Source organism: Microchirus variegatus (assembly GCF_963457635.1).
Source record: "Microchirus variegatus genome assembly, chromosome: 4".
Taxonomy (NCBI): Eukaryota; Metazoa; Chordata; class Actinopteri; order Pleuronectiformes; family Soleidae; genus Microchirus; species Microchirus variegatus.
In genome coordinates, this window is record NC_139805.1 from 9,795,008 (window position 1) to 9,816,328 (window position 21,321).

The following is a 21,321-nucleotide window of genomic DNA, read 5'->3' on the forward strand; positions in this document are numbered from 1 at the left end:
ATGGGTGACTTTTCATCGCTCGGACTCTCAGACTGGCTGGTTAAACAGTGTAAACAGCTGGGAATCAACAAACCGACTCCAGTACAGGAAAACTGCATGCCTGCTATTTTAGAAGGTAAGAGACACATTATAGCAACTATCCACTGTTTTCAATACATCTAATGAGTGTGTTAATCTGCTTGTTCTAACAATATATTATTATTAGTAGCAGTAGTAGTACGAGTAGTAGTTCCACTAGATTTAGTAGTTAGTAGTTCTACAACTACTACTAGTCGTACTAGTTCTACGAGTAGGACTAGTAGTTCTAAGTACATTTTCATGTGCCTTTTGAAATTGTACACACTGTCAGTAAACATTATGTGTCAGAGCAGAGTGGCGCAGCGGAAGCGTGCTGGGCCCATAACCCAGAGGTCGATGGATCGAAACCATCCTCTGCTAACGATCATGTTTATTAAAATTAACGATTATATATATTCATAAATAGCACTTCTCTGTACACAACCCTGGATACCCCCATGCCCATAAACCTGTGCAATATACACATACATCGTACATGTAAATAATACTTATCTAACCACACACCATGCTATTGCTTCTCTTTGCACAACTGGTTAGATTTCAACTGCATGTCATTGCTTCTGTACTTGCACTCTGCTAAATGATAATCAAGTTGAATGTAATCTAATTTCATAGTCCGGGAGCATGATTATTATTTAATGTGTGTTTCTCACTCACTCACAGGTCGGGACTGTTTGGGCTGTGCCAAGACTGGAAGTGGGAAGACGGCGGCGTTTGTGTTGCCAGTGCTGCAGAAACTGTCCGAGGATCCGTATGGCATCTACTGCCTGGTGCTCACTCCGACCAGGTCAGTGCTCTGTCGAGACGCAGTGAAAATGTTGGATGTCAAGGGTTAATACAGCATTCATCAGTGATGAACAACAGGTTCAAAATAATCTGGTGTTTTACTCATGACACAGAACTCTAAATTATGTTCCAGAGATATAAAGAGTAGGTGTGGGTTAAATACATCTATTTGGTGATCTATCGCCGTCCTTCCTTGTGCAATACAATAATCAATACACATCAATACAAGCCTGGTGTTATGTAAACTTAAACTGAACTTAAAAGCGTTGTGAGAATATGTCAGGTACACTCCCTCCCACGTTTCCAGCTGATGGTGATGTAAATGTGATGTCATGCAGGGAGCTGGCCTATCAGATCGCTGAGCAGTTTCGAGTCTTTGGGAAGCCTATGGGTCTGCGGGACTGCATTGTTGTTGGTGGGATGGGTAAGTACATACATCACAGCCAGTGTGGGTTATTGTGCTTTGTTTTTATGTTTTCTGCTAGAGCTTAAGTAAATAAAGTAGAAGAGTATAGTATAGTATAGTATAGTAGTCTGTTATTAAGATGTTGGATTTAAACGTCTCCCGTGTGCTCATGTTATCTCTGCTCTTCCTGACAGACATGGTTACTCAGGCCCTGGAGCTTTCCAACCAGCCGCACATTGTCGTAGCGACCCCGGGCCGATTGGCTGATCACATCCGCAGCTCCAACACCTTCAGCATGAGCAAGATCCAGTTCCTGGTAGGTTTCAAGTCATAAAAAAGTCATATCGATGAGTTTACTACATAACAGTCACTCAGGACTTTGATAAACAGTGCAGTTAACATCAACAATCTACATTATACGGTATGTTTCGTTGTTTTTCAACAGCATATCGGTGTTACTTGACTTCTGTGATGTAAAACTTTGTTTTATATATTGACAGTTTTTAGTCCTCTACTTCTCACATGGTTAACGACATTGCGTTTGCTCGCCTGTTTGTCAGATTTTGGATGAAGCAGACCGGCTGTTGGAGCAGGGCTGCACCGACTTCACCAAGGACCTGGAGGTGATCCTGGGGGTTGTACCGGCCAAGCGGCAGACGCTGCTGTTCAGCGCCACGCTCACTGACACGCTGCAGGACCTGAAGAACATCGCCATGAACAAACCTTTCTTCTGGGAGAGCAAGTCAGAGTGAGTAAACTGCTGCGCTAAGCTATTTTCATCAAGATTTAGCAAATAGTGGATCATGGAGAAGATGACCGTATGGGTACACTTTTGAATTGACAGTATAATCAGATATTACAGCTGTCTGAAACTTACTATGGTGAGGAGTACACTACTTGTATTTGTAAATGCCAGCCTTTTATTAAGGCTAGATTGAATGTATTTCTGTCTTATTTACTTGAATAATGTGAATCTTTATGAAGAGGCAGCACTGAAGTGCAGTTGTGATGTGATGTGTGAACTAAAGACAGAACTTGTGCATGTTTTAGTGAGTCAGTCGAGTGTGTTTGATTCAGTATTCGGATGGGTTTACCACTGTTTAAACGATTTGCTCAGTTCAAATATGTTTAGACGGTAGGTTCAACAAGCGCTGATATTTCATAAAAAAAGTTATGATGTGGAAGAGAAAACTAAAAAAAACCTGCAGTCTCATCCATTTCAGGACATTAAGAGTAAATCGACCATGAAACAGTATACAGGGAAATTGTACTGCATTTCTTCGTAAGCATCATTGAGCCTTTTTCAAATGTAACATGGATGGTAAAGAAGAAAAATAACTGTTCTAACAAAAACACAAAGCACGGCAGGATTTCTACATGTGTGGTTTAAAATGTGCATGCACTCCTCTTCGTTACATTACACGTGTCTGCTTCTCCTGTCAAAGAACCTTACACAGCTGAAATAAATGTGATTTGTGTGATTTCTTCACCCTCTGGATAAACATGATGGACACTTTGTCTGGACAAACATGACGTAACAGATTTGTTGCACTGTGAAGCAATCTACGATTCCTGAAGCTGTAGTCCCGTAGTCAATACATCGTTGTCTACAGGACACGGACAGTGGAAGAGCTGGACCAAAGATACATCCTAACTCCAGAGAAGGTGAAGGACGCCTACCTAGTCCACCTGATCCAGACGTTCACTGACGAGCACGATGACTGGTCCATCATCATCTTCACCAACACCTGCAAGTAAGAAGAACTCAACTTATTCAAATGCCATACATGAAAACCACTGGACTGTGAATTGTGTTTTTTTTGGGGGGGGGGGGCTTTTTTTTTGAAATGGGTTAATGGAAATTTCTGAAATAGAAAAGTATGATTTCAAATAAGTACTTATTTTATTATTTTTCAGGAGTTGTCAAATCCTCACCATGATGCTGCGGGAATTTAACTTCCCAACAATCTCCTTGCATTCTATGATGAAACAGGTGAGACTGATTTTTTTTTCTTATTGCCGCTAGAAACAGTTAATGTTAGACGTAAAAGCAGTTTAAACCAAATGAATTTGGTTCTCCAGAATAAAAAATATTTTATCTTCTTCAGAAACAACGATTTGCCAGTCTCGCCAAGTTCAAGGCCAGTGTTTACAAAATCCTGATTGCGACAGATGTAGCTGCCAGGTAAGACGCTCTGCTGTGCTGCTGTGCTTTAAAACTTTTATTTACTTAAAGTCTCAAAGAAAATCATGTCAAAGTAGCCTGAAAGTGTTCATAGAGGCAGCTACGAATGAAACTGACCTTCTTTGTTTTGTTTGACCAACAGAGGTTTGGATATTCCCACTGTCCAGGTTGTCATTAACCACAACACCCCAGGTCTCCCCAAGAACTACATCCACAGAGTCGGACGCACAGCAAGAGCAGGTTCAGTCGGCACTGTTTATACATGTATATAGATATACACTACTGTTCAAAAGGTTGGGGTCACTTAGAAATGTCCTTATTTTTGAAGGAAAAGCACTTTTTTTCAATGAATATAACATTAAATAAATCAGAAATACACTCTATACATTGTTAATGTGGTAAACGTCTATTCTAGCTGCAAACGTCTGGTTTTTAATGGAATATGTACATAGGTTTATAGAGGCCCATTTCAAGTGTTCTCATGGTACATTGGGTTTGCTTATGGTGTTGGAAGACTATTGGATGATTAGAAAACCCTTGAAAACCCTTGTGCAATGATGTTAGCACAGCTGAAAACAGTTTTGCTGGTTCTTAGACCAAAGCAAAGTTTGAAGGGCAAAATGATTATTTTGAATAAAAATCATTATTTCTAATCTTGTCAATGTCTTGACTATATTTTCTATTAATTTTGCAACTCTTTTGATGAATAAAAGTGTGACTTTTAATAGAAAACACAAAACAATTGTATAGGTGACCCCAAACTTTTGAACGGTAGTGTAGATGCTGTTTATAGATGTTAGTGTGTTAAATGAATACAGCTCATGTGTGACCAGGTTGTGTTCCTCTGCAGGGAGAAATGGTGTGTCCATCACCCTGGTGACACAGTACGACATCCACCTGGTCCACTCCATCGAAGAACAGAATCGTAAGTCACATTGATTGAAAAATCTTAATTTCCTTCATGTCTTTTTGGTTTAATGAATTCCGATCCAACGTGAGCTTTGAAAGCATTAATGGCTGATTGGAATTCAGTCTCATAATACATAAATGCTGCTTCTCTTTATAAGATTACGATCTGTCTGTTTTATTTATTTCACAAACGCAAGTGGAGAGAATAATTAAGTTAACTCTGGGGTCAAATGTGAAGGCAATGTAGTGAAACGGCTCATCATCATCACGAGGACAGAGAGTTTCAAAGGGCTTTTTGAGCTTTAAGAGTTGATTTTCAGGTCAGGGTGATATAAGGTAGTGTTTTAGAGTTAAGATTAAGGTTTGGGTTAGAGTAGAGATAGAGAGATATGTGTTCCTGAGCATTAAAGCATGCTTTATTTCTACGATTTGCTCTCTACAGAGGCGAAGCTGAAGGAATATCCTGTGGAGGAGAAAGAAGTACTGAAGATCCTCACCCAAGTCAACGTGACCAGGCGAGAGTGTGAAATAGTACGTTTACTTCTTGATCTTTTTATGAATGTTTCCACTGTTCATGGGTTTCTATAAATCATACATTTGTTGAAACACTATAACATTTTTTTTCTTATCTTCATAGTGACGTAGTTAAACCAGTCAGATGTTGCGCTTTGTTAATGATATTAGATGTAATATGATGACAGTACCTTCTTGTCCATGTTGTAGAAACTGGAGTCGACAGACTTTGATGAGAAAAAGGAGATCAACAAGAGGAAACAGCTGATCCTGGAGGGGAAGGCAAGTCAATAAGTTATGTTTATTGTGTTAGGGCAACAGAAATTCAAAAATTCAGCTTATTTTACAAGTCTAAATCGTTTCTGCGATTTTAATATGCAACGGTAAAATTTAGTGTCTGCAACTCTGGCCTGTAGGGAAGCTGGAGAGTTGTCTAGAGTCGTATCAGTGCACAAGGCCATAAATATATATAAAGTTTGTCTACAGGCAAACATTGAGGAAAGCATCTGCTTATATAAACTCTCACACAAACCATCACAGGTTAGGGTGTTTTGAGTAGAATCTCTGTAGTGCTATATAAAGCTACTCTTCACATTCTGCATTCTTGTTTCTGAACTGTTCACTAATTAAAACTCCCTAAACAGTGATTTTCATTCACAAAATCTGGATCCACACCAAATTTGACCTATTTTCTGAATGATCTCTGCATAATTCACTAATGTCTCACTATTGAATTGTAAAACAATGACTGTATCCACCATGTTAATTGCTACTGAAAGGATTTCATTGAGAACTTCTGCTGACAGAAACACCACACTGACAAAAGTGAAGGTTTCTGATTTGTGTCAAACTGCTGTTCCAGGATCCAGACATGGAGGCCAAGAGGAAGGCTGAGCTGGAGAAGATCAAGAGCCAGAAGAAGAAGTTCAAACTGAAAATCCAGGAGAGCATTGAGAAAGAGAAACATGGACAGCTGAAAAAGAAACTGAAGAAGAGAAAACAGATGAAAAAGAAAAAAGCAGCTACGGCAACGTCATGAACACTGCTCACCTTCATGTAAATACAGGTTTTATTTCTGTGCAATATGTAATATTTTCAAATAAAGTTCATACCATGATTGCTTAACTTGACAGCCTTTATTGATTAAGTTTAACAAGGAAATCACCATATTGTGATGAAACGTCACTGCAAATAAGATGGATATTTACATCTCTCGTCCATCAATGATATCTCTGCGTGTTCCATGCAGAGAATCAATGGTTTGGATGCAAATGTTTTCAAACTAATTACAACTGAAATGCTTCTTCGATGATTACGACACATGTTGCAATTAATCGTGGCTCAGGTGGAAAAAGAACGCAATAAAATAATGGTAGCCGTTTGTTTTTTTTAAAGCTATACCATGTTAAGATGGAACAGGCTGATGATGTGTGAAAAGAATTCATTGCACAATGTCAACGCAAAAACAGCTACTTCTAAGTTCATTAAACACAGCGGTGTCTACTCACAATATGATTGTCACGTGTCTGAAATGAGAAGCAGGTGAGAAACAACAATGGAGTACATTCTTACTGTGTTCAGAAAGCATCGTTCCAGGAGCAGTTACAAAACTACACGTCCTCGGACAATAGCGAGGAGGAGATACAAAACTAATGAAAGGAAACAGCTGAAGACTCTCATTCCCGTAGTCTGCAAGTTGCTACAAAATAATTGATTTTTTTTTTTTTTTTTAGTAAAAGTACACAGAATAGCTAAATAACCCCAAAAACTGAAGTGGATAACAGGATACACAAAGCTGCAAATCATAAACAAAGAGACAAAAGCAAATTTGGATCAATGAAGGTTTCTGGTTCATAGTTCTCTAAGGGGAAGGTTTAGGATCCACATAAGAGCTCTACAAGGAATATATAATGAGGGTAAAACAGCTTTGCAAAAAAATCAAATGTCCACACAAGAAACTCAAGCAGCCTCCATTTGTTTTACTCCAAAGAGAAGGAAGGTGGCTTTTTCCACATCAGTCCATCTTTAAAGCAACCCAGCTGCAGAACTCACTGACCTCAGAACCTCGCCTGATGTTATTAGAAAAATAAAATGAAACGCGTCATCTTCTGTGGCTTTTCTTAAGCCCTCTGGTGTCTGGAGGTTTTTTTTTGTTTGTTTGTTTTTATGCTGGTAGTTTAACTTTTAACTACATTCAGTTCTTCTTCCAATAAGTTCAGGCAGGGCTGTGTATGAAGAGGTGCAACGCTGCCTCCACACAACTACATTCATGCTTGTGCTGCAGCCGTTTGTCTCAAGGTGAAGGTGGTTATAGGCACTGACTCAGGGGTTTGTTCCATTCACCTCATTTATCTCATGGTCACATCATCAATTTTTCAATTAGTACTGATGGCAATTCATCTGTGTACCTGGAATTAAATTAATAAAAATCCATCTGAATCCAGATTTTTTTCATTTTACAAGGTATATTTAACTAATTTTCTTAATATAATCTGAAGCTTTCAACCCAATGTCTATAAGATTTTGGTCAGTGGTCAGATGAGCAGATCTCTGACCAGGTAAAAAAAAAGAAAAAGAAAGAATAAACAGCCATCAGCGATGCTATATAGCTGGCTATATAGCTACATTCACTAACTCAAGATGCCAAAGTCAATCCATATCTGGCAACAACAACACATCCCTCTCTTCCTCAGCCACCTTCCTTTTCTATTCATTACCTGTGGTGGATTGATTGCCTCATCCACTCCCACCATCCTCATACCCCTCCTTCTTTGTTTCATATTCTTTCACCTCGTGCAGGGATTTGTGTAACGGGTGTGGACAGTCCACAATCCCCCTGAGGAATCACTCAATGCAAAGCATTCAAGCGGTTGCGAAATCGAAGCATAAACGGACAGAAAAAAAGAAAAAGACATCTGGTCGTGACGCACAGCTGGACATCAAACACGCCTTCTTTTCAAAGGTTAAAAGAAGAAGAAAAAAGCCTTCGCTGAAACATCAAATGACACTGAGCTGAATATTCAATGCTGGTCACGTTTGATAGTTTCAATTACCTTTTTTTTTTTTTTTTTTTTGCAATTTTGTGCTCTGTGATAAGAAAGGTACTTCAGAGAAGAAAAAAACCGTCCCATGGTGATTGCGATATCGGTGGGACTTGCGCCTCATGCCTTGAAAAAACAGTCCGAAATTCCTTGTGCCACTGCACCACTGACGCGTGGTTGAAACCACCTCATTGAAGACCTTGTGAATGAGCCAGTGGTTCTCAAGGCAAATGAAAAGGTATTTCAATTCAAGGCCCTTCAATGTCAAGACTCAAGCACAGAAACCATGTTTATATTTCCTCTCCAAGAGGTTGTGGACCGGTGCTTCTTTCAGAGGCTGCCGTGAGGTTTTTGGGCCCTGGAAATGAACGTTTGTACCGCTCTCCTCCCATGACAAACCTAATTTTAAAAAAGCCTGGGACATCATACAGGTTGAGCAACCAACCGACTTTGAGCATGGGGATTTAGCACTGCCTGTTTAAAGGCCTTCTTTAACCATGTCAATCCAGGTTTGAAGAACTAGTTTCTCGCATTCAGTTGATAGGCTTGGGTCCCCCTTTAAGACGAGTGTAAGAACTTCAGGAGCTCTCCTGTCTTTCCTGGAGGCTGTGAGGTAAAGGGAGTTGGGTGGATTATTTTGTTAGGAGTTGAGCCTCATTTGGATTCCCATGAGAGACCGCTTAGATCTCTCCTGTTTCCCTCTGCAGCTTGACGACACGCCGCCATCTTTACGACTACCCTCCTTCACTTTGTGCGGGCACCGGTCCCCGCCTCTCGCTTGTTCACTCGGCCTCTCTTGCCATCTCTCTCTCCCTGCCCATCCGTTGGTGTCCTTCTTTTCTTCTATCCTCTTATTTCTCTCACTGGTCATTGGTTTGGTTTCGCTATCCCGTCGCGTTCACTCGGTGGTGCTTCGGTTGTAGCAGAGGAAAACAGGTATCCATTTTATGTTTTTGTTATTTCCCAGATTAAAAAGCTGATGAACTAAGCTCAGCTCAAGCCTAGCTCCCGTCTTTAAGCATCCTGTAAGACAAAGCAGGGTTCATCACTTTCTGTCCAAAGAACAGTTCAATAATTCAGTCAAAGTTGACCCATGAGGTCTTTAGCCTCCTTAAAGTAGGGATTTTAACACTGATTACAGTTAACAAACGCCCCATAATATAGGTCATAAATATAATCTCTGTGGTTTACTTTGAGATTTTTTTTTCTTTAACACGTTTTTGTGATCTAGCAGTAACAACAATTAAAAGTAAAGCAACACAACATTGTCATTAAACATATGATTATGACTTTGTTTAAAAACATTTAAAAACATTTAAAAACAAGACTGCCTAACACCCTACATGTACTTACACATTAATACTGTGACAGTCCCGTCACGCCACCATGCTGGTATGCACGTTCACCCTGGTAAGTTGAGTCCTGGGACAAAGCCACGTCAATCTGAGACTTGAACTCATCGCCAAGGTAGCTGTCCTGGAAAACAACACATTACAGACGTGTTTAGACACAGGAGAGTCCCTCCACTTTACACATAAAAAACACACTACTATCTGAAAAATGTGCATCACATGACCAATTCAGGTACATCGAGCACACAAATTAATAGAATAATTAGACCGACAGCAAGCGGGAAGTGACAGTAAGCTTTTTATTCACAACTGATGTGAATTCAGGTAACTGCATTATCATTTCTGAAGTTTTTCATTTTTACCCACCTTTTTTGGCATGGGAAAAAAAATCGATTCACATAGGAATTGCGATTCTAATCATCCACAATTCTGAATCGATTCATACATTTCAAAAAAGTTTAAATCTTTTTAAAAAACTTTTTAAAGTTTCTATTTTGAAAAACTACACAAAACACCAGTTTGTATTATTTGTGTACATTTTATTTTTGTAACTTCCCGGAGAAAAAGGCAGCTAGTCTAAGCTTTTATTTATGCTGAAGTTATTTTTTTGTTTTAGTTCTAATAAATGTTAACACACTATGCATTGTATCAATTTTTGAATCGTGAATTGTATGAATAGAATCGGTTGAATCGAGAATCAATTTTGAATCGAATCGTGAGCCACCCAAAGATTCACATCCCTACTACCTTTCCTGAAGTAAAACAGAGCATTTGTATTTGTATTCAGGGCTCATTAAATTGCTGGGTTGGCGTGAATGACCGGGACATCCAGCACATGAAAATAGAATATTAGTGGATGTAGCCTAGCATAATTATCATAAAATCATCTTTGAGTTACCTGGGAGAGCTCTGGCTGGGAGAGGCCAGGCTGGCTCATCTGAGAGGGCTGGCTCATGGAGATGTATCCTTGTGTCAATGGTCCCTGGGAGAAGGACTGCGAGGCTCCATCCTGGCTGGCCTGGCTGTTGGGTCCGTTACCCTGACCTGCACCGTGGTTTCCACGAATCTTCTGCCGTCCGCCACGCCCAGGTTTACCCTTCATAGCGCCACGACCTTGATGGGGGGGGGGGAAAAGGAAGGAGAAAATGTGAGACTGGATATCACTGCTGGATGATGAAAAAATATATGATTTCAGTCTATTTTGAATGTTTTTCGCTTGAGCTCATAGCACCGTTCATGAAATAGTTCATTTAGCTTTAACTCTCACCTTTTATGGCCACACTGTGGCCTTGCATTATGAGATAGTCTCCTGTGGCATGAATGCAGTACTTTTTCCACCGTTAAGAGCCAGATTAAAGTTTGCAAACCTCTACTTTCTCTGGTGGTTAATGTCACGGTGGTGCTTTACCTGCAGCCGGGCCGTTGGTCTGACCCAGGTAGCTGGGTGGAGGCATGGGTGGCATCACCAGGTTGAAGGGTATGGGGATATTCATTGCAGCCATGTGACCGGGGCCCGCCCCAATCATCCCGATCTGGTCATGAGTTTGAAAGTACATGTTGGATGGACGTCCAGCTGAAAGAAAATATACACATCTCGTGTAAATACAGGCTACTGGTAAAACTGTTATTTTTGTCACAGTCTTGAGTCGTACTTTAAAAAATACAAAATAAATACCAGCGTTGCTGCGGTCATAAGCAGAGCCAGGGATGAGGGCCTCTCGGGCATCGTACATTGCAGTGCTCATGAATCGGCCTCCCTGGAAACATCATACATTACAATTTAGTGGCAGCAGTAGATTAACAACTATAATTTTACTGATGAGGAAATATCACCGTGGTCACTTGGTCAATAAAATCTAACAAACCAAAGGCAAGGTTTATTAAAATAAACAAGTAACACTTTGACTCAAGTATTCACGATTTTGGAATTTATTTCGTGCGATTGAGTCTACTGGGAGCTAACAGCAGTTAGCATTTGGAAAAGTGATAATTTGCAGGCTCTAGCAGGCACATTGCCGTCCTATATAACATGTATCCACTGGACAGATAAATCCTGTGAGGCTGGAAGTTTGTGTAGAACTCTGTGCTGCACTGTGGAGTCAAGAATAGAACTTTTCGTGGACTTCCAGTTTTTGGATACTGCTGTCCTCGCCAACAATTCCAGGAATTTAGCACATTGTGACGTCTCAGTGAGCGCGGAAGTCAACATCACATGTATTATCTCCTGTACTTAGACTGAGGAGGACCACAAAAACATGAGTGAGTCATCTTTTTTCACACTTTGTCGACTGATAGGGCCTCCAGAGTCCCAAATATAAGGATATTAATGATTAAAAAGTTGATTTTGTATAAAATTTCCCCTTTTAGACTTTCGTGTCTTATGTCTCCACTCCTACTCACAGGGTTGATGGTGTTGACCAACTTGCGGGGTTTACTGAACTGCATGAGACTCTCCCTCAGGTTGTTGAGGGGCCCCTCCACCAGGACCTTCTGCTCCTTGTAGTTGTTCAGCAGGTTGTTCCACAGCGGTTGCTTAGAGAGGGCCTTGGGGTTCCCCACGATGATCACACCATACCTTCATTCACATTACACACACACACACTGATCAGGGATGGTAGAGTGGACACTTTTTCTGAAATGATTGTGCAGATTTCTTTGTGACAACAGCATCTTACAAATGATTTTGTTTGTATTGATTCGTTTACTCTTTTATTTGTCCTAAGGTGTCAAATCTACATTGACAAGATTATAAATCCACTGAATGTCACCATTAAAAAGTTAAAAGCTGCATTCTACACAAATAATTGACCTATGTTCATGAATAGAAATCTAAAAGTGTGCAGCATCAGTCTTCTGGTTCAAATGTTTCAACAGTCTTATTGAGTTTGTTTTTACTTGGCTCTGGTCAGCGCCACGTTGAGACGGCGAGGGTCGTTCAGGAAACCGATGCCCTGATGCTCATTGGCACGAACACAAGAAAGGATGATGAAGTCCTTCTCTCTTCCCTGGAAGGCATCCACACTGGCAATTTCCACTTGCTACAGTGCAACATGACAGAAAAGGGGTAAGTGCAGGAGACAGTGAAATTACAGTTTGGATTTGAAGGTTTTTTTTTTCTGAAATGCCCTCAGAGAAAACAACAACTTCTGAAACAATTTCTTTCTTAGCTAACAATCATTAAGTGTGTGTTCTGGGAGTTTTTGAGTGGTACCTGATACAGTTTGGTGTGCAGGGAGCCACTGAACTGCATGTACTGGACCAGGTAAGATCGCTGACCCTCATAAGGGGTGATGATGCCGATTTGGTCAGGTTTGGCACCGGCCTTCAACAGCCTGGTCGTGATCTTCTCTACGTTTGCAGCCTCAGTCCTTTAAAACATCAACAAGGAACATTTTACTTGTTTTAAGCAAAAGATTTAAACTCTCTATACCAGCAAATAAACAACCACCTGCTTGTTTAAGTGATTTTAATGCAGCTTTTATTGAACACAACATGCCTTTTGATTAAACAGTGGAAGTTAATGTGACGTTACTTTTGATGACTAAAATATGGTACATGTTGCCTGACATACTGGCTTCAGATAGCTCAATCCTGGCTTATTCAATAATCCAATGCATTATTCAAATTACCTGTTGAGGTAGGAGGTTCCAGAGCTGGCAATTTCCTCCTGGCCCTGAGTCACGTAGAAGAACATGGGCTTGTCCGGCTGTGGCCACTGGAAGTCAAAGCCTTTTTTAATGCGGTCAGCTGTGGAGAACAAAGAGTTATTATATTTTCAGCCTAGATGAGGCTTTGTAGAAATTTCATTTGCTCCTTCATCAAACCAGATAATGAAGTGGTAAATCCTGACAAACCTGCTGTGACACCATTCTGCAGGGAGCCCTCGTAGAAGATGTTGGAGGGGAAGGCACTGAGAGCTGGGTGCATACGGTACTGGACCTGGAGGCGGATTGGCCGGATCCCCAGAACCACCAGGCGTTCAAACAGGGACTGGGACAGACCTGCCTTGGCTGCCTTCTTACACATCACCACAGGACCCAGCTGGCAGTGGTCACCCACCAAAATGAGCTGAGAGGAGAAACAAGTTACACATGTATAACAAGTTTCCAAACAATTACCACAGTTTTAACAAATATGCAGACAGTAGAAGTTACGCTCTACTTTATATACACTGTTGACTTTCATAACTTGCTGCACTGACATGAGCATTCCAGTTTCTATGGCGGATTAATTTTTTTTTCCATTTACTGTTGTGTCGAACTAATTTTCACAGAGGGTGATACACTGCAAAACAGTGGCGGGATGCCATCACTTCACGGGTAACACAATCGCCATGCATTGTGGGAAATGGAGTTTATGGTCAACACACGCCTTAAAGCAGCATAGACCTCGGGGAACTTAAAGGGGCTGACAATTTTAACATCAGAAATTGTATGTTACCTGCTTGGCTCCCAACACCACAGGCACCATACACTCTGGCTCGGTGGCCTGGGTGCTCTCATCGATCAGGATGGAGCGGAACTGCATCTTGGCAAGACGGGGGTCGCCAGCCCCCACACAGGTACAACAGATCACATCAGCATTCTGGACAACAAAGAGGAAAATAATTGACACTCAGTGACAGGTGGTGTTGTTCATATTACATTTACAAACACAGGTCTGTGCCATTTAACAAAATACTAAACACAAAATACAAGGATTCAAAATGTGTATTTGCAACTGAGTAATTGGATATCACAGCACTCAGTATAGACATGATTATAGCAATAATCAGCACAGTCAGTGTATCCAACTGCCTCGTAAAATAAATAAGCCTGCACATGCAGAGCAAGGAAACCATTCAGTCACAACTCTTGAGATACAAAGAAGCTCCTCACCATGAGCAGCTCCCTCTCAGCAGTGCGTTTCAAAGCCCTGTAGCGTTTCTCGTCAGCAGATGACAGCTCACCAGTCTCATCCTTCAGCTGCTGCAGTTTCTGAAGCTCTGGCATACTATGGAGACAAAGACAACATAAACAAATGTTTTTTTTTGTTTACCTAGATCAGGGTTTCTCAGTCCTGGTCCTGGGGAGCCACTGTCCTGCATGTTTTTGATGATTCCCTGCTCAAACAAACCTGATTCAAACAGTCAGCTCATCAGTAAGCTCTGCTGAAGCCTGATAACGACCCATTTATTAGAATCAGGTGTGCTGGAGCAGTGAAACACCTAAAACATGCAGGACAGTGGCTCCCCATGACCAGGAGTGAGAAACCCGGACCTAGATGGATAAACTAATTTGCACTGATCCATTTTGCCAAGTTTTAGAAAGAGTGACACCAGGTAAAATGTAACGTCAAATGCACAAGAATAATTACACAATAACAACTTTAGGTCTAGTGTGTAGATGATTTCATTTCCCCAAGTACAACTGACCTGTCCATGTTGCTGATCTGGTTATGCAGTGCCAAAAATGACACTGGTGACTCAATGGCCTCCCTGCTCTTGGCACACAGCCTGACAACCTTCAGCCCAGTCTTGTCGATCTTCTCAGTCAACTGATCCACAGCAATGTTACTGGGAGCACACACCAGAACAGGGCTGCAGGACACAATCAGACGAACCATTAAAAACTGCTCAAATATGGTTACCCAGAATAAAAGAAAGGTTAAATGACTGGGTGTTTTGTGTACCACTGTAAAAATGTGGTCTTACCCATTTCCCTGTCGGGACAGGTGGTAAACAATGGTGGCAGATGTGACAGTCTTCCCAGTGCCGGGAGGACCCTGAATCAGACTGAGAGGCCTCTGCAGCACTGTCTTCACAGCATACACCTGAATACACAAGTACAAATGAAGAACGGTTAGGGTTAGAGAGGAATCTTTCATACCATGGGAAATAATCTTTCGAATCAGAGGAGAATCCGGTCAGTGAGGTCTGACCTGTGAGTGATTGAGGTCAGGCAGGCCGGGGGCAGTGAATCGCTTAGGCAGCTGGCACTTGATGGTGACATCCTCCACCTCGTGGCCCAGTAGTTTGTGGTAAATGTAGCCAGACACAGAGGTCTCATCCACTGCAAATGTCTTCAGGGCACTTTGCATCCTGCATAACACAAATGTCAGCCATATCATCAGGCAACTGGTCTTCACCAAAGAGGACATTTACATTTACATCATGCAAATTTGCAAATGTCAAAAGGGGTGATAGCAATCTTGTGAAACCTTACACACTGAACTGACAACTGTATACAGGAAGGGAAGAGGTCAAGCTACAACTTTTGTATTTATAAATAATTTAAATGGCCAGTGTGTAAAATTTAGACAGAATTGTTTTTGGGGCAGAAATTATGCTTTATTTGTATTAGAGTACAATCACCCGAGTTGTTGTTTTTCATTGCCTTTACATTTACATCAGGAGCTGGGTCAGCTCTACATTACCACCATGTATTTACAATAGCAATGGACAAACTAAATATCTTTTGATGCTAACTGGAGGCCACATAGGTTCTCCGACACACTGTGAATGGGGATATTACATTAATAATAATTGCACCATGCAACTTACACAATGTACATTTAAGTAAAATGTGTATAACAGTATAATATTTACCTGTCAAAGGAAGTGGACTTCCACACAAAGTCCACCTGGAAGTTATGCGGGATTTCCACAGGTGCTCCGACACTGCTTCGCAGCTCAATTGCAATTTCATCCCCATAGTCTTAAAAACACAGGCTGTTAAAGAAGTCAAACATCATCTGTAAATCATGTATCACAACAGACCAATGTTGTCAGTGGTCTGTTATCTTTTTCTGTTAGAACATTGACTTGAGGACTCTGTAACACAGACGATCATAAAGGATACTGTCAGGAACTTTGATGACATGGCCAATGCCTTTCCACAGTGGGGCCAGATCTCCCTTGTACCGGAGGCAGATTTCATCACCCTGCATCAGCCGCATATCTGAGATGATAAAAGTAAAGGCAATTGGAAAGCCTTAATTGTTTCAAAACTAAGAATAATTAAAAACCAAATGATTCTATACTTCTACCTTGTAAAATGCAAAAAATAAATAAATAAAATAAAAATATATAAAAAATAATAATAATAATAACTAAAAAAAATTACAGACACAACCCCCTCACTAAAAAACAGAGGCAAGAATGCAACTCAACACACATGCCACCAAAAGATGCAGGGTTGGGGGAGGTTGCGTGCAATTCTGAGAACTGAAGAGGGTTGGGGAAGGAGTTCTCTATCTGCACCACAGAACCACAGGGAGGAAGTCAAACTAAGAGAATTACCACCTGAATCCGTCTTGGGCAGTGTGAAATAGGCAATCCGCTTTTTATTCAATCCCAGGTCCCACCTGACTGTTATATTGTCTTGGGTCTGTAAAAGAAAAACAACAATACATCACCACCAACAAGCCAGAAGTTTATCACATCCCAGTGACAATATTCATGAAGAGGATGCTACTAAAATAATATCTTAACATTGTGCAAACTGTGTATTTTACAGTTTCCAGCTTAAAAACGGTGCTCATTTACCTGGGATTCTTTAAGCTTCTTGTCGTAGTCGGCCTCCAGTTTGACCAAAGGGCCAAAGATATTTTGGTACTGGTAGGCGTCCTCGTAGCGCAGCAACACATGCTGAGGTTCCTCATCGACGCCCGGTTTCTCCAGGTCTTCCAAGGTGGCGGTGGGATTGTCCTGTAAGGGCATTCAAGGCAACTATTAACCTTATTTATAATCACAGTGCACACTCTTCATCTATGAACCAATACAATTGGTCACAGGTGGATACCTCTTCAAAACAGGATTTAAAAAGTTGATTCTGCTAAGCAGATCTGACCGACAGCCCTTAACCATGTGCTAGTTATGTCAAGTTTACAATCTACTGGTCACAACAGTGCACAGAGAAAAAGCCTTCAAGCATTTCAGGTGCATACCTTCCAGAGCTCCTCCAACTTGTTGATCTGCTGAGCGGTGATCTGACGGGCTCGTAGCTGCTCTTGCTCTGACGGGATCTTAACCAGCCAGGACAAAAAGCAGCGATCTTGGATCAGTGGTTGCCACTGAGAGCTGTCCCAGTTAATGTCTTTTAAACTACTCTGGCTGGCACATGGCTGCCTGCAAAAAAGCACAGGGTTCAGAGAAACAAATGATTATTTTGTATATTTTACAAACTGGATTTTGCAGTTATCAGATTATCTTTTCTTGCCTAAGACGTAATAGCAACAACATACAAACATATTACAGCACCACAGTTTAAGACAAGATTATTTGTCAATTGTGAAATATTCTGCTGATTAATATCTATATTAATTCACAGGTTACTCATCGGTCAGGCTCTACAGATATCGTATAACAAGATGTATATTCTGAGCTGTGCTGTAAAGTGTTTGGGAGAAGAGATATTCTTCAACAAAAATGACTGTTTATCATTTATATTTTCTTGCCATCATAAATATGTTTACGTTTTCAACTGTCTATCACAGACAAGGTGGAACATTCGGAGAAAAACTGCTTTTACTACCAAGATGCACAACAACTCATCCAAAGTATTTGAACTTATAAGTCAAAAATTTGATAGATTTTGAATTTCCTAAGAAACAGTCTGAACGCTATATTACACCAGGCATAAAGCAGCACAAGTGTCATTGCTAGTTTACAACAGACACAGTTATGATTTTCCCACGCACACGATGTGTAGGTAGCAAATGCACTTACATACATCGTTTAACTAGGGCCAACTCTCATAAAGCAAGACTTTCTTTGCTCTTATTTCATAATTGTTATGTTCTTCAAGACATTTGCTGATCAAACATAGTGGATTTGTGAGCAACGATAACAGAGTTACTGGTCCTCCAGCACTTACCTGCAGAGTAGCACCACCACAGAATCAGCCTTGGCAGGGATGAAGCCCAGCAGGAAGACATTTCGACAGCCACAGTTGTAACACTCCAGCACAGTCTCGCCCAGTGGGCCATCTTTATGCAGTGTCACTTCTTTGCATTTGGCTCTCACCAAGTGGTTCACAATGTGGCTGTGAGTATGAGAATGAGAGTTAGACGATTCAGAAATAAAATTTAAAATTAGACTCAGTCCAGTTTACTTAAAGGGCATGTAAAGCACTTGCAGAGATTCTTCTTTTCACACATTATAATGTTAGAAAATTGGAGCTAAGAATGAGTGAAACGTGTGTGTGTGTGTGACAAGAGTACGAAAATATTTTTTTCTTTACTTTACAGGCAATTAAAATTGTATGCACCATTGACTATTTCACAGATTCAAACAAATAAGTTAGTGTACTTTAACATCTGACAGGAAATAAACTTTTCTGTTAAACAAAAATGCCTGTGGTTAAAAATACAGTGAAAGGCCTTGTTCACGCTTCATCAGACAGATCTCTTTTCATGTAGATGCAACATAATTCACAGCTGGCTTATTGTGACATGGCTAAAAATTGTAAAATGTAACAATGTAATGTGAAGCTTAAAAAATAAATAATAATGAAATAAAAATAATAATGAAAAAATATTGTAGATGAGATGGTCAGATGAAAGAGGTTTGGTTACACACCTGCCAGATGTATTGCCACGTCCATTACAGAACCACTTCTTGCTGGTGTTGCAGTACACCACACATGCTGGATCATGGATACCACAGTAGCTGAAAAATGACACATTCAAAACAGTAATCAAGTTCCTGCAGTATTTCATCCAAAATCTGTCAAGTAGAGCCTTGCCAAACTGTCTGCCACCAGTCTAAGTTAGTGTCAGAGAAGACAGTGAGTGCAATTGTCTAAGATGTAATCAGTGGGATTTAAGGAAGTTCAACATGGCAGGACTTTTACACATGGCTGATTTAACCTCTGCCTGACGTTTTCTAAACAATATTACAACATCTTGAGACTTAGTGACGTATGATGCCACCTTCAAAACAGGCTCATGCATAAAAAATGTGACTTTTTACCAACACTTATTTTGTAGACACTCCTTAGGAACTCTTAATTTAACCACATAAGCTATCACAAGGCTTATAGACAATCAAATTTTTAATAAACTAAAAACATATGCATTTATCTTAAGACTTGTACCTCAGAACTTTATCAAGAACACATTTATTTCATATGAATATTACTACTAAATAATTTGCATATTTTAAACGTTTACATTCCAGCACAAATGCCAGCTTCTCAAATGTGAGAATTTGAATCCTCAAGATTGATTCCATTACCTTGTATCTTCTAAAAGTTCTAAAACAGCATGCATAAAATGTTGTTAATAATTTATCAACTGTGCATGTTTTTAAGCACGTCTATTTTGCATGTTCAAAAATACCATCAAATATTACATTTTTCTCATAATTTGTACAGTACATTGGGTCATGAAAGTTCGTGAAAATGGGTGTCCATATAAAAGTTCGGTGAATAATGATTTATAGCATGTGTATATTTTAAATTAGTTCATGGTTCGTTAGTAGTAAATCTTAAAAAGTATATATATGTAATATTGCCTTTGACAAAATATTAAGATCACAACAATTACTAGAGTAATAACTGATGCCTAAATTAACCGTAAACTATTTTGATAATCGGTTTGAGCATTTTTTCCTGATTTTTCACCTTCTTGAATTTGAACATTTTTGGGTTTCTTTGCTCCATGTAACAAAGAATAAACTAAAACTGAATCATTTTGGTATGTAGACGAAACAAGACATTTGAGTACATCACAATTCCCAGGTTTGAGAAACACCGATCGACATTTCATGGACCAAGCGATTACTCGAGAAAATAATCAACAGATGAATCTATTATGACAATAATCGTTAGTTGCGGCCCTAACAACAATAAAGCAGTTTATGCATTTCAGTAATCTACACCCAGTTGACTATTTATTTACAAAGTACAGTGGATTGAGTCAATATTTCATATAACAATTGAAACTGTTTTCAAATGTGACAGTCATGATTGTGGTTTGTGGTGGTGTTGAATAATGTAACAACAACATCTCAAACTAATTATATCAGTTATGACAATATTTCAGTCTAGTGAACCACATCACAACAAAGTGAACATGGTAACATTCATGAAGGGGGAACTTACTGTACAACTGCTATATTAATAATGTGACTCACACTGACATGGTGTGGCTCTCTTACCTGCATGCGTGCACAGGCAGATCTTTGGTGTAGTATGTGTCTTCTTCGTCCTCTTCAAAGTTGAGCTCGGCCAACAGTTGGCTGGCTTTAGCAACAGAGTCTTCTAGTCCACCGTTGAGGAGACCGTCATCGGGACCGTTTACCTAAAGCACAACACAGGTATTAGCAAACAAACTGGGGCTAGCGGTTAGCAGCTAGCCGCTGGGGCGCGGAAAACCAGGTACTAAACTGTGAGTTGACTGGGTGGCAGTGCTCCTGGGGCGTATTTAATGACATCCGGGTTTGTGTCCGCGACTTGAAAACAACAATCTTAAATGCATGGCATCACCTGAGGGGTTTAATTGACGGGTTTTCTGGGCAATAGCGAGCTAGCGGCTAACCGCTAGTTGCTAACATGCAATAATAGCGGGATGGCAGATAAGCTAACTGCAGCTAACACCAGTAAACCGCCCTGAAACGTGCTTTCCCGTAAAAACAAATGCCTCTGACCTGGCTGTCCAACTGGCTTTGGGTATGGCCTTGAGTTTGCGTTTGACTTGGCAGGGTGAAATCAGTGAAATCGTACTCGGAGCCCTGGGTATCTGCTCCGAGCAAGTCCGCTTCCTCGGTGTCCAAGAAGGTGAGAGTCTGGGAGCTCGGCCCGTACGCCTCCACACTCATCTCGACTCGATACTTTCGCTTTACTGAACGATTTCCGGTATTCGCTTGTAAGTGAACTAGCTCAATATTCGGTAACCGAAAATCGGTCAACAGGCCTATGCTTAGGGTCTGGATTTGGACCCACAAACGGAACAGACCAACAGCTCCAAAGATCCGTCAGGTCCAACAGAGACGGCGTCGGTCGGACTCCTGCGCCGCCACTCAACGTGTGACGTACACACACTGTAGGCTGAAGACCAAAGACATGTTAG

The 21,321-nt window shown here is 40.6% G+C and overlaps 2 protein-coding genes across 3 annotated transcripts; one reads left to right on the forward strand and one right to left on the reverse strand.

Annotated features, from left to right (window-relative positions):
• ddx49 (DEAD (Asp-Glu-Ala-Asp) box polypeptide 49) lies at positions 1-5,916 on the forward strand (the record flags this gene model as incomplete). The annotated part of the gene is made up of 13 exons (XM_083887776.1): positions 1-115; positions 742-865; positions 1,203-1,288; positions 1,465-1,586; positions 1,831-2,018; positions 2,884-3,024; positions 3,188-3,263; positions 3,379-3,455; positions 3,598-3,695; positions 4,306-4,380; positions 4,807-4,895; positions 5,088-5,159; positions 5,740-5,916. 13 exons carry the CDS (start codon positions 1-3, stop codon positions 5,914-5,916), a joined length of 1,440 nt encoding a protein of 479 aa, XP_083743902.1.
• A 2,004-nt stretch (positions 5,917-7,920) lies between these two features.
• LOC310925904 (regulator of nonsense transcripts 1) lies at positions 7,921-21,179 on the reverse strand. Of its 2 annotated transcripts, none has more exons than XM_083887966.1 (24): positions 20,900-21,179; positions 20,411-20,553; positions 18,830-18,919; positions 18,126-18,293; positions 17,197-17,377; positions 16,796-16,957; positions 16,553-16,637; positions 16,110-16,208; positions 15,857-15,965; positions 15,190-15,349; positions 14,963-15,081; positions 14,684-14,848; positions 14,148-14,262; positions 13,711-13,854; positions 13,125-13,338; positions 12,900-13,017; positions 12,482-12,638; positions 12,166-12,308; positions 11,671-11,845; positions 10,946-11,027; positions 10,679-10,843; positions 10,169-10,383; positions 9,272-9,394; positions 7,921-8,941 (listed from the first exon to the last, which is right to left on the reverse strand). In XM_083887966.1, exons 1-23 carry the CDS (start codon positions 21,068-21,070, stop codon positions 9,275-9,277), a joined length of 3,300 nt encoding a protein of 1,099 aa, XP_083744092.1. In that variant the 5' UTR covers positions 21,071-21,179; the 3' UTR covers positions 7,921-8,941; positions 9,272-9,274. The 2 variants fall into 2 exon arrangements, with proteins under 2 accessions (XP_083744092.1, XP_083744091.1); XM_083887965.1 differs by having other exon boundaries at positions 16,550-16,637.
• Between the last annotated feature and the right edge of the window lie 142 nt (positions 21,180-21,321).